This window comes from Orcinus orca, chromosome 15, assembly GCF_937001465.1.
Source record: "Orcinus orca chromosome 15, mOrcOrc1.1, whole genome shotgun sequence".
Lineage (NCBI taxonomy): Eukaryota > Metazoa > Chordata > Mammalia > Artiodactyla > Delphinidae > Orcinus > Orcinus orca.
In genome coordinates, this window is record NC_064573.1 from 41,835,537 (window position 1) to 41,849,020 (window position 13,484).

General features: G+C 33.3%; 1 protein-coding gene across 1 annotated transcript in view; it reads left to right on the forward strand.

The window, feature by feature from the left end:
* Window positions 1-13,484, forward strand: part of CCDC178 (coiled-coil domain containing 178) — a 366,636-nt gene that overhangs the window by 232,952 nt on the left and 120,200 nt on the right. The window contains exon 18 of the mRNA XM_004273779.2: window positions 2,741-2,890. Coding sequence (XP_004273827.1) covers window positions 2,741-2,890 — 150 coding nt within the window. The remainder of the gene's footprint in view (window positions 1-2,740; window positions 2,891-13,484) is intronic.

The following is a 13,484-nucleotide window of genomic DNA, read 5'->3' on the forward strand; positions in this document are numbered from 1 at the left end:
ATGGGAATTGAATACATACCAATAAATCTGGCTTTGAGAAAGTGTTTATTCAGACCTTTGGAATGAGTTTAATGCATATGGAAAACAGAAAAAAATGCAAAAGATTGTAAATTCTATACTCTGATTATATATTTCTATGATTTTTAAATGTAAATCTTTCCCATAAGACCACAAATTCTTGAGTTTCACCATTACATCTTAAATCTTGGCATACAGTAGTTACTAAATTAAAAGTTTTGAATAAGCAACTGAATGAAAATGAGAATGAATGAATGAATAAAATAATATTGTAAATCAACTCAGAGTGCAGTTATTTTAACCTATAGAGATTACAGTCAAATTTTTCTTTAATGGTTTTAGAAACAAACTTTTTGTGTAAGTTTGCGTTTAGTCAAGACCTTAAGTAGGAAGACTCTACTGATAAGATTTAGCTGGATTGAATTTAAAAGCATGTAAAAACCATCTACTTCTGTTATTAGTTCCTTCTTTCTTCTCACCCTTTTATTATATTGCCAACTCCAACTTTTGTGCCTTTATTTAATATCTTCTACTGCTTGCTGTTCAACTCCAGTAGTGGTAGCATTATTTCACCTGGACACATATCCACCAATAATTATCATTCACTGTTTGCTTCATTTGCATGTTATAATACCATTGGTTAAAATTAAACCAGTCAGAGTTGTGAGGTGGAACCACAGTTAAACATAAAAAAACATTTTCAGTGTCAGCAGAATACATTATTTAAAATTAAAAAACTTAAACTTCGATGCACATCTGAAGGTCACTGACTTTCAGGAATAGGTAGTGAATTGGTAAATCCTTCTATACATTCATTACTGAGAAATGATAATGTAAAGTATCATGACTGATGTAACAATGTTTTGAAGATTCATTGGCCTAAATACACAGTTTAGTTTCTTAGTATCTACTCTAATTATGGCATATAAAACAGTAACAACTGGTGTCATACAGAAATTGAAAATACAATTGTTTGGAAATAAAACTGTACATTACACAATGAGCAAAGCATAAAGTACCAAATATATCCCCAATTAAGTACCATTAAATAAGTTTTAAACAAATTCCACAACTTTTGTAGCACTCCTCTCAAATTCAACATTTATAATAGTCATCTGGGTCTTGAAAGAAATGTAATAGAGAAGTAGAATATCTCAGGTATCAGAATGTGCTTAAGTCAAACAACAAACAAAAAAACTCAAAATGATTTCTTCTCATGCCTCCTTTAGAACATGTATCAAACTTCAAATTAATCACTTGAGGATTAGATTTTCCTATTAGTGTTAAGATATCAAAAAGAATTGTAACCATCTTTTCAAAGGTATCTCCACCAAAGAAAAATATTCATAGACACTTTGTCCTCCTACCAAAAGATAATTCTGTGATTTTAAGCAAGTTTATTAGATAGAAGTTTCTAAAGTTTTAAATTATTGTGCCAGAATTAGGACAAGGACACTTAAAATGGTTCTCAGTTCATCATTTTGGCTTTTTGAAGAACACCTATGACATAGTATTAATCATTAGAGATCAATATGGATACCAGGCTTTCATGAGAAATATGTTTGTTGACCTTAATAAATCTTCTTCAAGTGTGTAAATAGAGAAATATTTGTACAGGCAATTTTCTGCTGAATTACATTTCCTCCATGCGCATTCTCATACTGCGATATATTTTTTAACAACTTATACTAAAGGTTTGATGTGATAGCAGTTTTCCCAAAGAGACATTTTTAATTGCTTCACAATGGTTATTTTTATATCTTGTTATTTAATCATCATTATCATTGTCATGATTAATCTGCATTTGTATGTTTTGAAAACTTTCTGCTTCTATAAATAATGTTGTAACAAATAAAGCTTTTTGATTAGGATAAATTTCCATAAGATGAGTTACTAGATTAACAGGTTTGAAAATATTTAAGGCTGTTGATAAATTCCATATTTTTTGAAGCAGCCAAAGAAAATTTTCTGTGCTAGAAATGTAAAAAGAATCAACAGCTAAACTGAATCACACCTCTAACTTAAAATGAAAGGCAGCCCCTAATTTGCGAGTGGGTAATGTTAGTAAAAGTTACATTCTGAGGGTTTTGTATTAGATTTGACATATATATATTTAGTCATGGGGAGTGCTGTAAAGTTCTCAGCTGCTCACAGAGCAGATTTAGCTTTGAATATAGCTAAAGTATACTAGTAACAAATAATGGCTTTCTCTGGGTGCTTCTAAACGTTGAGTTCCTTGCTCCTCGTCTTTTTTACTCTTTACTTCTCTGCGTTTTGAATGTTTTGTGTGAGTGCCACCACTCTGAATCTCTTGGAAATAGGATTCTAAGCTTCCAGATGTCTTCTATCTACTTGAGCACTGGGGCTTGAGAAAACGAAAAGGGGTGGGACATTGGAGGAAGTCTTCTGGGATGCTGAGTGAAGCCTCCAGGACTGGGTACTTCCCAAGGCATTGTGGAGGGAGGTCTGGGAAAGAAGGAGAACAAAAGTCAGACAGACTCTGATGAATCAATGTTCAAAAATAAATAAATAAATAAAAAGACCATTTGCATCAAGAAAGAAAATTATTAAATCCAAGGAGGATATTAGTGTCAAGGGAAGCATCTTTTTGGTTTTATTTTTCTACAATATATAATGTAATACTTTTAGATAATTCAAATGTAAAAATTCAAACATAAATTACAATGATTTAATTAAGTACATGTATATATTTATCTTCTAGAAAATACAAGATGTTTCACTAGAAGAAAATCTACGTTTAGCTCGAGAGTATCAGAAATTACAGAATATATTCTTAACAGTAAAGGACAACTATTTCAACCTATATGAAAAACAGCTATCACTTGATGGTTTGATTCGAGATAAGAAACAGGTAAGTTTTTCATATTTTTCTAAAATAATGATTTACTTGACGTATGTATCACAAAAAGTAACAAGTAGTCAGTCATGGGGTCTCCAATCTTATGGTGGTCTTTTATATGCCACCAAATGGCATGTTTTCTTTTTGTAAAGTTTTGTTTTATATTTTTATCAACATTTTGAAGTTGAATTTTGAAAAAATATTTGAGAAATGAAAAAGCATACTTTCTAATCCACAATGTTATACTAATTTGCTTTTAATTATTGTGCCCTGAACTACCAAATATTTGTAATGCATAGATTTAAATATATCATCATATATTTCAAATTTCAGTTCCATGTGTAGGTAACTTTCCATGATATACCTTTAATTCTTCCTCATGATGTATGGGCTCCATATTTTGGTTCCTATTTTCTTATTAAATATGAGGCTTAATTAGAAACTTGGAGAAACTTGACCTCTCTGGTTTCTGGAAATCACCAGAAATTCTAAAATATTTTGTAAAATCTTCTATAATACTAAAAGTGGAAAAGGAAAACACACAATATGCCCACAAATCCAAAAGCAAAGAGAAAGGTCCATTCTTAGAGTGTTAAGATACAGCCACTTCCTCTATATTCTTCTCCAGTTACTCATTGACAAGAAAAGTTATTTTCCTTTGAATCTTTGTTTCTTCCCAGAATTTAAATTTCAAAAACTAGAGGCATGATTAATTTTTAACAATTCACCTAGCTGTAAAAACCAGTAGATTGCTAATGAATCCTTTCTCCTGTTGTCACCGAGATTACTACACTATCAATTAGTAGCTTAAAACTTCAGTACTATATTTACTATTATGGAATATAGGGAGGACAGGCCAGGATTTGAGTGTAAGCTCTACCAGTTACTAGCTCAGTGATCTTGGCAAATTATTTACCCTTTAAGACCTCAGTTTTCTCATCAGTAAAGTGAAATTTACCTCAGAGGAAAATTTTGATTAGGAATAAAAAAGAGACCAACTGCCATAGTTACTTTGAAAATAAAATTACTATGCAACTGTGAGTAACTATTACATTACATTCATCTACTATGCTGCTTATAAACAGCCTTTGTTTCCCATCCATCTACTCTCACGCAAGTTAAAGCTTCCAAATATAATGGGAGAGAGAGTGTGTATTTTTCTCTTAAAACATTTGTATTGAAATAGTAGCAAGATGAAGGTAGATCAAGAAATAAGTGTGTTTGGAAAAGAATTAAGAATACAACTATATGCCAAAATTTTAGTGTCCTCAAACCATTGTGCAGGATTCAAAGAAAGGATATCAGTGTATCCATGGAGGTTTTGCCAATCACTTCACGCATTTGACATTGTTATTGAGTTTAAACATATTTCATTTGTTGCTGATAATTTAGGAGGATAAAAGAATCAATGGCTATACTGTATTCCCTTTTCTAACCAGGAGGGGAAAAAAATAAATTTTTATCTATAGTTGTTATCAGTTTGTATAGAATCCTTTGGTGGCAAATGACAAATAAATTAGATACCTGCATAACTAGTGAAGAATTCATGCCTTTAAGAAAGATCCCTAAACATAGTATTTCCATAGTAAGAACCAAGTTGTCTTCATGTCATTTTTGGAATTAAAGCACATCCTGATTCAAGATCCAAGGAGTGAGACCCTGGTATAAACAGACAGTGGAGTATGCCTAGAGATTGGGTTTATGTTTATGATGATCCCTCAAACGAATCATTTTTAGCACACCTGTTTCAGGGAAACTTTCAAAGATTTATTTGTACTTCCAATCATTTTTCATTTCCATTCTTCAGCGATGGAGGTCATTAAGTGCAGGCTGCCCTTGTCGGTGTCATGTAGGATCAATTTGCTGCAATGGACAGAGAGGCCTTATTGATGCTGTTAAATCTGTCAGTGAGAAATCATATGTCATTAGCGTCTAATGCACTGCTTACAGGATGGAATTCGGCCATCAAAACCGAGAAAACCCTTTAATATTTTAGACCATTCTCTTGATAGTGCAGCATTTCCCTTGACCAGTTTAGTTTTGGGTATACAGAAGCGCTGCTCAACCTCTGATTCCCTTGTTGAATTTCCTTGTCAGATAAAATGGAATTTTTTTGTATCTCTTTCCTGTTTTAGAATAATTTCATTGATTTTCATTGATGAACGTATTTCATTGATGAACGTTCATCATTGATGATGAACGTATTTCATTGATGAACGTATGCCAAACATACGTTCCGTTTGGCAGAGTAAATAATTATATTTTACTTACCATGCTTCTTAGGGAGTATTATTCTTTTTATACACATTATGCACTTTCCTACTTCTCAGTATTTTTAGACCGAGAGTAGCAAAGAAAGCCTAATGGAAGAGTAAAACAATTTAAGTACAAAAAATAATGTCCCCTTCCTTACCACAAATTTATATACAGGTGTGGCTCAAATTTTAGAATGTTATAGTATTACTTTTGATGATAGAATTATGTCTGCTTCTTTTGCACATGTTTCTTGACACTTTCCTGTATTCTTTTTGTAATTTTACCCTTTAAAAATCAGAAACAAACAAAAACAATTATGCACAATTCTTATTAGCCATGTTCATGGGTAATGATAGAACAGAATTTAGTCTAAAGCTTCTCAGATCTCGAAATTTAAAATCACACTAAAGAGGAATGAAGGAAAAATAACCAAAAAACAGGTTGTATTTCTATGTGAAAATGGACATTTTCATCATTTTCGTTGAAAGATTTCAGATATATTTTTCATATATTCTTTTTTTAAAAAAACATGAATATGTTGATAAAATTACCATGTGTTTGTTTTCATTGCTATCTCAAGTTCTTCAGGCCTGCAAAGAAAGGTAAGCTAAGCAAGCGTGCAAATGTTAATGGTTCTTTTGGCTGAAAACAAGATCTCTTCCAAAACTGGTTAAAATATATTTTAGTTCTTTTATAAACCACTTATAAAGCTTAACCTTTGCCCTACTCCAATTCTCAGTGCTTTCACACTAAGGGAATACAGATTATTATAGAATCAGTCAGTGCTTAACAAGCACTTACGTGGACAGGTATCTGTGCCATGCAATTTGCAAACATTATCTTTGAAATGTCCCTCAGTAATCCTAGAAATTTTTCTATTATCATTATTCTCATCATCTCCTATATAAGATATAGAACTGAGATTGACTGTGTCACATGGTAACCCGAGTAGAGGAAGACTTACTGAGATGGAAATAAAACTCAGGATTTTCCTACATCCAACCATTTCATAACCATGACACTACCACTCTACTATAACATTACTGAACAATTCTATACATGTCTCATTGGGTTTAAAAGCATGTAAAAGCCACATAAAGTATGCATTATGTCTCTAGTGTCCAACTGAAAGAGATTATTTGATTCACTAATTGCTTTTGTAATTTCATCCCATTGAAGGTACTTTTTCAATGATGATTTTCCAATGAGGAAAGGACTACCTCCTTAATTAGAAGCTATTTAATTTCCATAAGTATTATAGATAGGTTTCACAACTCTTAAATTGTAAAACCTTTGGACTAGGAGTGCCTTTAGAAATTTTACCCATCTCTTTTGAAGACTGTGTTACAGATGAGGAACCTTAGGGCCTGAATGGCTCAGGGATTTAATACATATACAGTTAATTAGAAGAAAAGTTGGTCTAAGACACAGTTGCCTTAACTTAGGTTCAAATGTTGTCTCCAAGAGACTATAGATGAGCATGTGTTGTGATATTTTTCCAAGGTTTGAAGGGACCAATAGCTGAGAAGTAATGAGTAACTGCCATGGATATGCTCAGATTGGAGCATCAACTTTTAGTGACCTGATCTTGTGAAGGAGTCATGTAGGGACATGAATCAGAGGACTACTCTGGAGCACTAAGGGGTGCTTCTGGACCTCACAGAATTCAAACACTTCATTCATTCAATTATTCAAAATAAATGATTAATCATCCACTGTACTGACAAAGATACAATAAAGGGCACAGGAATACGCCACCTCATCTCAGCTTCCATGCTGACCGCTGTGATCCCCAGAGTCCAGGGGATTCTTTCCTAGAATAGTCCATAGAATCAAAGCCCAACAGCATCCTCTCTTCACCCAGCCAAAGGACAAATCATGAATCTTTGCTCTTTAATCTATATCACCTCAGCCTCAATGGACAGTTTCCATCATAAATTCTCAAAAATATTTTATCATTCAGAGATCTCATTAGCATGTTTTCTCTTTCCTCTTTCAGTTTTCAAACGTGGGTTTCCTCTAAAACTCACTTTACATTGATTGGGTGAGAAGTCAAAGTCAATTCTAGCAGTGAAAAAAATTATTTTCCTATAGAAAATGTGAAAGCTGTTTTAGTTCTCATTTTTATATTTCATATTGCTTATTATCTTGCATGTATTAAAAATAGGCTTTGAGTGGTGATTTTTATGTGCTTATTTCAAAGTCGATAGAAATTCATTTCTTTGAAAGGAAAACCATAATTTTTAAATAATTTTTGCCTACAACAGGTATGTGATGACTTTGTCAGTATTCCTTCCTCTCTTAGGACACAGGTATATGAGCATGTGTGCGCACACACACACACACACACACACACACACACACTTGTTCTAAAGGAGTTACCACACTTCATAGACTAATGAGCTTGAATAAAATTCCTACTGTCCCTTTCTCTAAAGAACTCTCAAGAGACCTCTGATTCCTGAGAATGGAATAGACAACTCGTCATTTTTGTTTTATCCTAATGAATCTTCCTTTTGCTGTCCAAACCCCATGAGAGAAACACCAAAAACTAAGTATATATTTCTGGATAATATTTTAGAAAAGTCAGCTTGGCTTAAATCAATCTAATTCTTCAGTCTAATGCCAATTTTCAGTGAATTGTAGATTTATGTATCTTTTATGCAATTTTGAGAAGATAATCTTCTGGTAAAGTTATATGACAATAAGTAGCTTTTTAATGATAGCAACACCTTGAATGTGATTTATTGAGTGTGATGGGATCCCTGATATACCAAAGACACTCAAGGTAAAATTTTGTATACATATATATATATATATATATATATATGTGTGTGTGTGTGTGTGTGTGTGTGTATATATATATATTTATTTATTTATACATATATATATATATAAAAATGAGATCCCTCCCCTTGGAACGCTGACAGGTTTTGGCACACCGCCAACAGTGGGGACCTATCAAGAATAAATCAGGCTGCTTAGAAAATCACAAAGGTTTGAGAGACAACCAGGAGCCTAGGGCAAGTTTTAATGATAAGTTTCAACTACAAAAGGCCACTCCTTCAAGACTGGGAGAGGTAATACATAGAAAGTGTTTTGCCTAATACATAGGAAAAAACACAGAGTCAAGCACAGTGAGAAAGGAAAGGAATATGTTCCAAATCAAAAAACAAGATAAAGCCTTAGGAAAGACCTTAACGAAACAGAAGTAATTTTCTTTTCCTGATAAAGAATTCAAAATAATGGTCATAAAGGTACTCACCAAACTCATGAGAAGAATGGATGAACACAGTGAGAACTGCAACAAGGGAAAATATAAGAAAGTACTGAAGAGAAGTCACAGAGGGACTTCTGTAGAAGTAGAATATGACAAATGAACTGAAAAATACTCTAAAGGGGTTTAACAGCAGACCAGAAGAAGCAGCAGAAAAGATCAGGATCTGAAAGACAGGGCACTGGACCTCACCCAAACAGAGCAGCGAAAAGAAAAGAGTTTTAAAAAGTGAGACTAGTTTAAGGGACCTATGGGACAACATCAAGCACAATAACATTCACATTAGAAAGGTTCCAGAAGGAGAAAAAAGAGAAAGGGGCAGACAATATATTTGAAGCAATAGTGGCTGAAAGCTTTTCTAACCTGCAAAAGGAAATAGACATCCAGGTTCAGGAATCCCAGAGAGTTCAAAATAAGATGAACTCAAAGAGACCAAGACACATTATAATTAAAATGTCAGATGTTAAAGAGAGAATTTTAAAAGCAACGAGAGAAAAACAACTTGTTGCCTACAAAGAAAAACCCCTAAGACTATCAGCAGATTTTTCAGCAGAAACTTTGCAGGCCAGAAGGGAGTGAAACAATATATTCAAAGTCCTGAAAGGAAAAAACTTCCAAAGAAGAATATACTACCCCAGCAAAACTATCATGGAGAGATAAAGAGGTTTCCAGACAAGTAAAAGCTAAAGGAGTGCATCACCACTAAATCAGCCTTACAAGAAATGTTAAAAGGTACTTCATAAGCTGAAAATAAATGGCACTAATTAATAACAAGAAAACATGAAAGCAAAAGTCTCACTGGTAAAGGTAAATATATGTAAAGGTAGTGAATTAATCATTAATAAAGCTAGCATAAAGGTTTAAAGACAAAATTAGTAAAATTAACTAAAACTACAATAATTAGTTAAGGGATATATAAAATAAAAGATGTAAAATGTGTCATCAAAACCATAAAACTAGGGGGAGTAAAAATGTAGAGTTTTGGAATGAATTCAATTTTAACTTGCTACCGGCTTAAAATAGACTATTATATACATAGTATGTTAAATGTGAACTCATGGTAACCACAAAGCGTAAACGCATAGCAGATACCCAAAAGAAAATGAGAAAGGAATCTAAACATAAGACTAAAGAAAGTCATTAACCACCAGGAAACAGAGCAGCAGAAAAAACGGAACAGAGGGGAACTACAAAAACAGCCAGAGAACAGTTAACAAAATGGCAAAGTGCAAACCTATCAATAATTGCTCTAAATGTAAATGGACTAAATTCTCCGATCAAAAGACATAGAGTAGCTAAATGATTACAAAATAAAAACAAGACTCATCTTTATGCTACCTAGAAGAAACTCACTTCAGATATAAGGACACACACAGACTGAAAGTGAAGAGATGGAGAAAGATTTTCTGTGCAAATAGAAATGAAAGGAAAGCTGGTGTAGTTATACTCATATCAGACAAAATAAACTTTAAAACAAAGACTGTAATAAAAGACAAAAAAAGGCATTACACAATGATAAAAGGGTCAACCCAACAAGAAGATGTAACATTTGTAAATACATATGCACTCAACATAGAAGGACCAAAATATATAAAGCAAATATTAACAGACCTAAAGGGAGAAGTGGACAGCAATACAATAATGATAGAAGACTTTAACACCACACTTACATCAATGGACAGATCATCAGACAGAAAATCTGTTAAGAAAACATCAGACTTAAATGACACATTAGACAAGATAGACTTAATAGATATATAAAGAACATTCCAGGGGCTTCCCTGGTGGTGCAGTGGTTGAGAGTCCGCCTGCTGATGCAGGGGACACGGGTTTGTGCCCCAGTCCAGGAAGATCCCACATGCCGTGGAGCGGCAGGGCCCGTGAGCCATGGCCGCTGAGCCTGCGTTTCGGGAGCCTGTGCTCTGTAATGGGAGAGGCCACAACAGTGAGAGGCAAACGTACTGAAAAAAAAAAAAAGAACATTCCATCCAAAAGTACCAGAATACACATTCTTCTCAAGTGCACATGTAACATTCTCTAGGATAGATCATATGTTAGGCCACAAAATAAGTCTCAATAAATTTAAGGCTGAAATCATATGAAGCATCTCTTCCAACCACAATGGTATAAAACTAGAAATCAATTACAAGAAAAAAATGGAAAATACCAATATGCTATTGAACAACCATTGGGTCAACAAAGAAATAAAAGGAAAAAATTTTAAACATACTTAGAGACAAATGAAAATGGAAATATAACATACCAAAATATGGGATGTAGCAAAAGTGGTTGTAAGAGGGAAATTCATAGCAATACAAGCCAACCTCAAGAAATAAGAAAAATTTTAAGTAAACAGTCTAACTTTACACTTAAAGGAATAGAAAAAGAAGAACAAATGAAGCCCAACATTAGTAGAAGGAAGGAAATAATAAAGATTGGAGTGGAAATAAATAAAATAGGAACTAAAATGACAGTAGAAAAATCAATGAAACTAAGAGCTGGTTCTTTGAAAAGGTTAAATAAATTGACAAACCTTTAGCTAGACTCATGAAATAAAAAAGAGAGAGGCTCAAATAAATAAAATCAGAAATAAAACAGTACAAGTTACAATTGATACCACAGAAATATAAAGGATCACAAGAGACTACTATGAACAATTTTACACCAACAAATTGGACAACATAGAAGAAATGGATAAATTCTTAGAATCATAAAATTTTCCAAGACTGAATCAGGAAGAAATAGAAAAATCTAAATAGACCAATTTTGAATAAGGAGATTGAATCAGTAATCAAAACCCTCCCAACAACAACAAAAAAAATCCAGGACCAGACAGTTTCACTAGTGCATTCTACCAAACACTCAAAGAAGATTTAATACCTATTCTCAAACTCTTCCCAAAGGAGGGAATGCCGCCATACTCATTTTATGAGGCCAGGCACCCCGATACCAAAATCACACAGAAAAGAAATTTACAGGCCAATATCTCTGATGATCATAGATGCAAAGATCTTCAACAAAATATTAGCAAACTGAATTCAGTAATACATTAAAAGGATTATGCACCATATTCACATGTAATTTGTTCCAGGGATGCAGGATAGTTCAGCATCCAAAATCAATCAACATGATATGCCACATTAACAAAATGAAGGACAAAAATTATATGATCATCTCAATAGATGCAAAAAAAGCATTTGACAAAATTCAACATACATTTATGATAAAAAATATTCAACAAAGTGGGTATAGAAAGAATGTATCTCAACATAATAAAAGCCATGCATGGCAGTCTCACAGCTAACATCATACTCAATAGTGAAAAGCTGAAAACTTTCCCTCTAAGATTGGCAACAAGACAAGGATGCCCACTCTCACCACTTTTATTCAACATAGTTTTGGAAGTCCTTGCTGGAACAATTAGTCAAGAATGAATGAGTGAATGAATACATGAATGAATAGATAGATAGATAGGATCAAATTAGAAATGTAGATGTAAAACTGTCATTATTTATGGATGACATGTTTTTGTATATAGAAAGCGCTCACAACTCCACCAAAAAATATGTTAAAACTACTAAACAAATTCAGTAAAGTGGCAGAGTATAAAATAAGAAAGAGAAATTAAGAAAATCCCATTTATAGTTGTATCAAAAAGAATAAAATATCTAGGAATAAATTTAATCAAGGAGATGAAAGATCTATACACTGAAAACTGTGTCATTGATGAAAGAAATTGAGGAAGACGCAAAGAAATGTAAAGATATTCCATGCTCATGGATTGGAAGAATTAATATTGTTAAAATGTTCATATTACCCAAAGCAATATACAGATTCAAAGCAATCCCTATCAAAATTCTAATGGCATTTTTCACAGAAATAGAACAAGCAATCCTAAAATTTGTAAGGAAACACAAAAGACACTGTGTAGCCACAACAATCTTGAGTAACGAAAACAAATTTGGAGGCATCATATTCTGTGACTTCAAACTCTATTACAAAGCTATATTAATCAAAACAGTATGGCATTTGCATAAAATAGACACATTGGTCAACGGAACAGAATAGAGAACCCAGAAATTAACCCACTCACATATATTCAAGGAGTCAAGAATGTACAATGGGGGAAGGATGGTCTTTTAAATAAGTGGTGCTGGGAAAACTGGACAGCCACATGCCAAAGAACGAAACTAGACCACTGTCTTACATTTACACAAAAATTAACTTGGAGTGAGTTAGACTTGAATGTATGACCTGACACCATAATACTCCTACAAGAAAACATTGGCAGTAAGCTATGTGACATTGGTCTTCGTGATGAAGTTTTGGCTCTGACTCCAAAAGCAAAGGCAACAAAAGCAAAAATAAGCAATGGGGCTACATCAAACTAAAACTCTTCTGCACAACAAAGGAAGCCATCAACAAAATGAAAAGACAACCTACTGAATGAGAGAAAATATTTGCAAATCATACATCCTGTAAGGGATTAATATCTAAATTATATAAAGAATTCGTAAAACTCAATAGCAAAAAAGACAAACAATTTGATTTAAAAATGGGCAGAGGATCTGAATGAACATTTTTCCAAAGAAGACATACCAATGCCCAACAGGCACATGAAACGATGCTTATCATCACTAATATCAGGAAAATGCAGATCAAAACCACAATGAGGTATCACCTCACACCTGTTAGATTGGCTTTTATTGAAAAGATAAGAAGTAGCAAGTGTTGGCAAAGATGTGGAGAAAAGGGAACCCTCATGCACTGTTGATAGGAATGTAAATTGGTGCATCCACTATGGAAAACAGTATGGAGGTTTCTCAAAAAATTAAAAATAGAGCTGCTGTATGATCCAGAAATTCCACTTCTGGGTATTTACCCAAAGAAAATGAAAACACTAATTTGAAACGATACATGCACCCCTATCTGCATAGCAGCATTATTTACAATAGCCAACAAATGGAAACAACCTAAGTTTCCATCGATGGATGAATGGATAAACTCAGCCATAAAAGAGAATGAAATCTTGCCATTTGTAACAACATGTATGGACCTTGAGGGAATTACTCT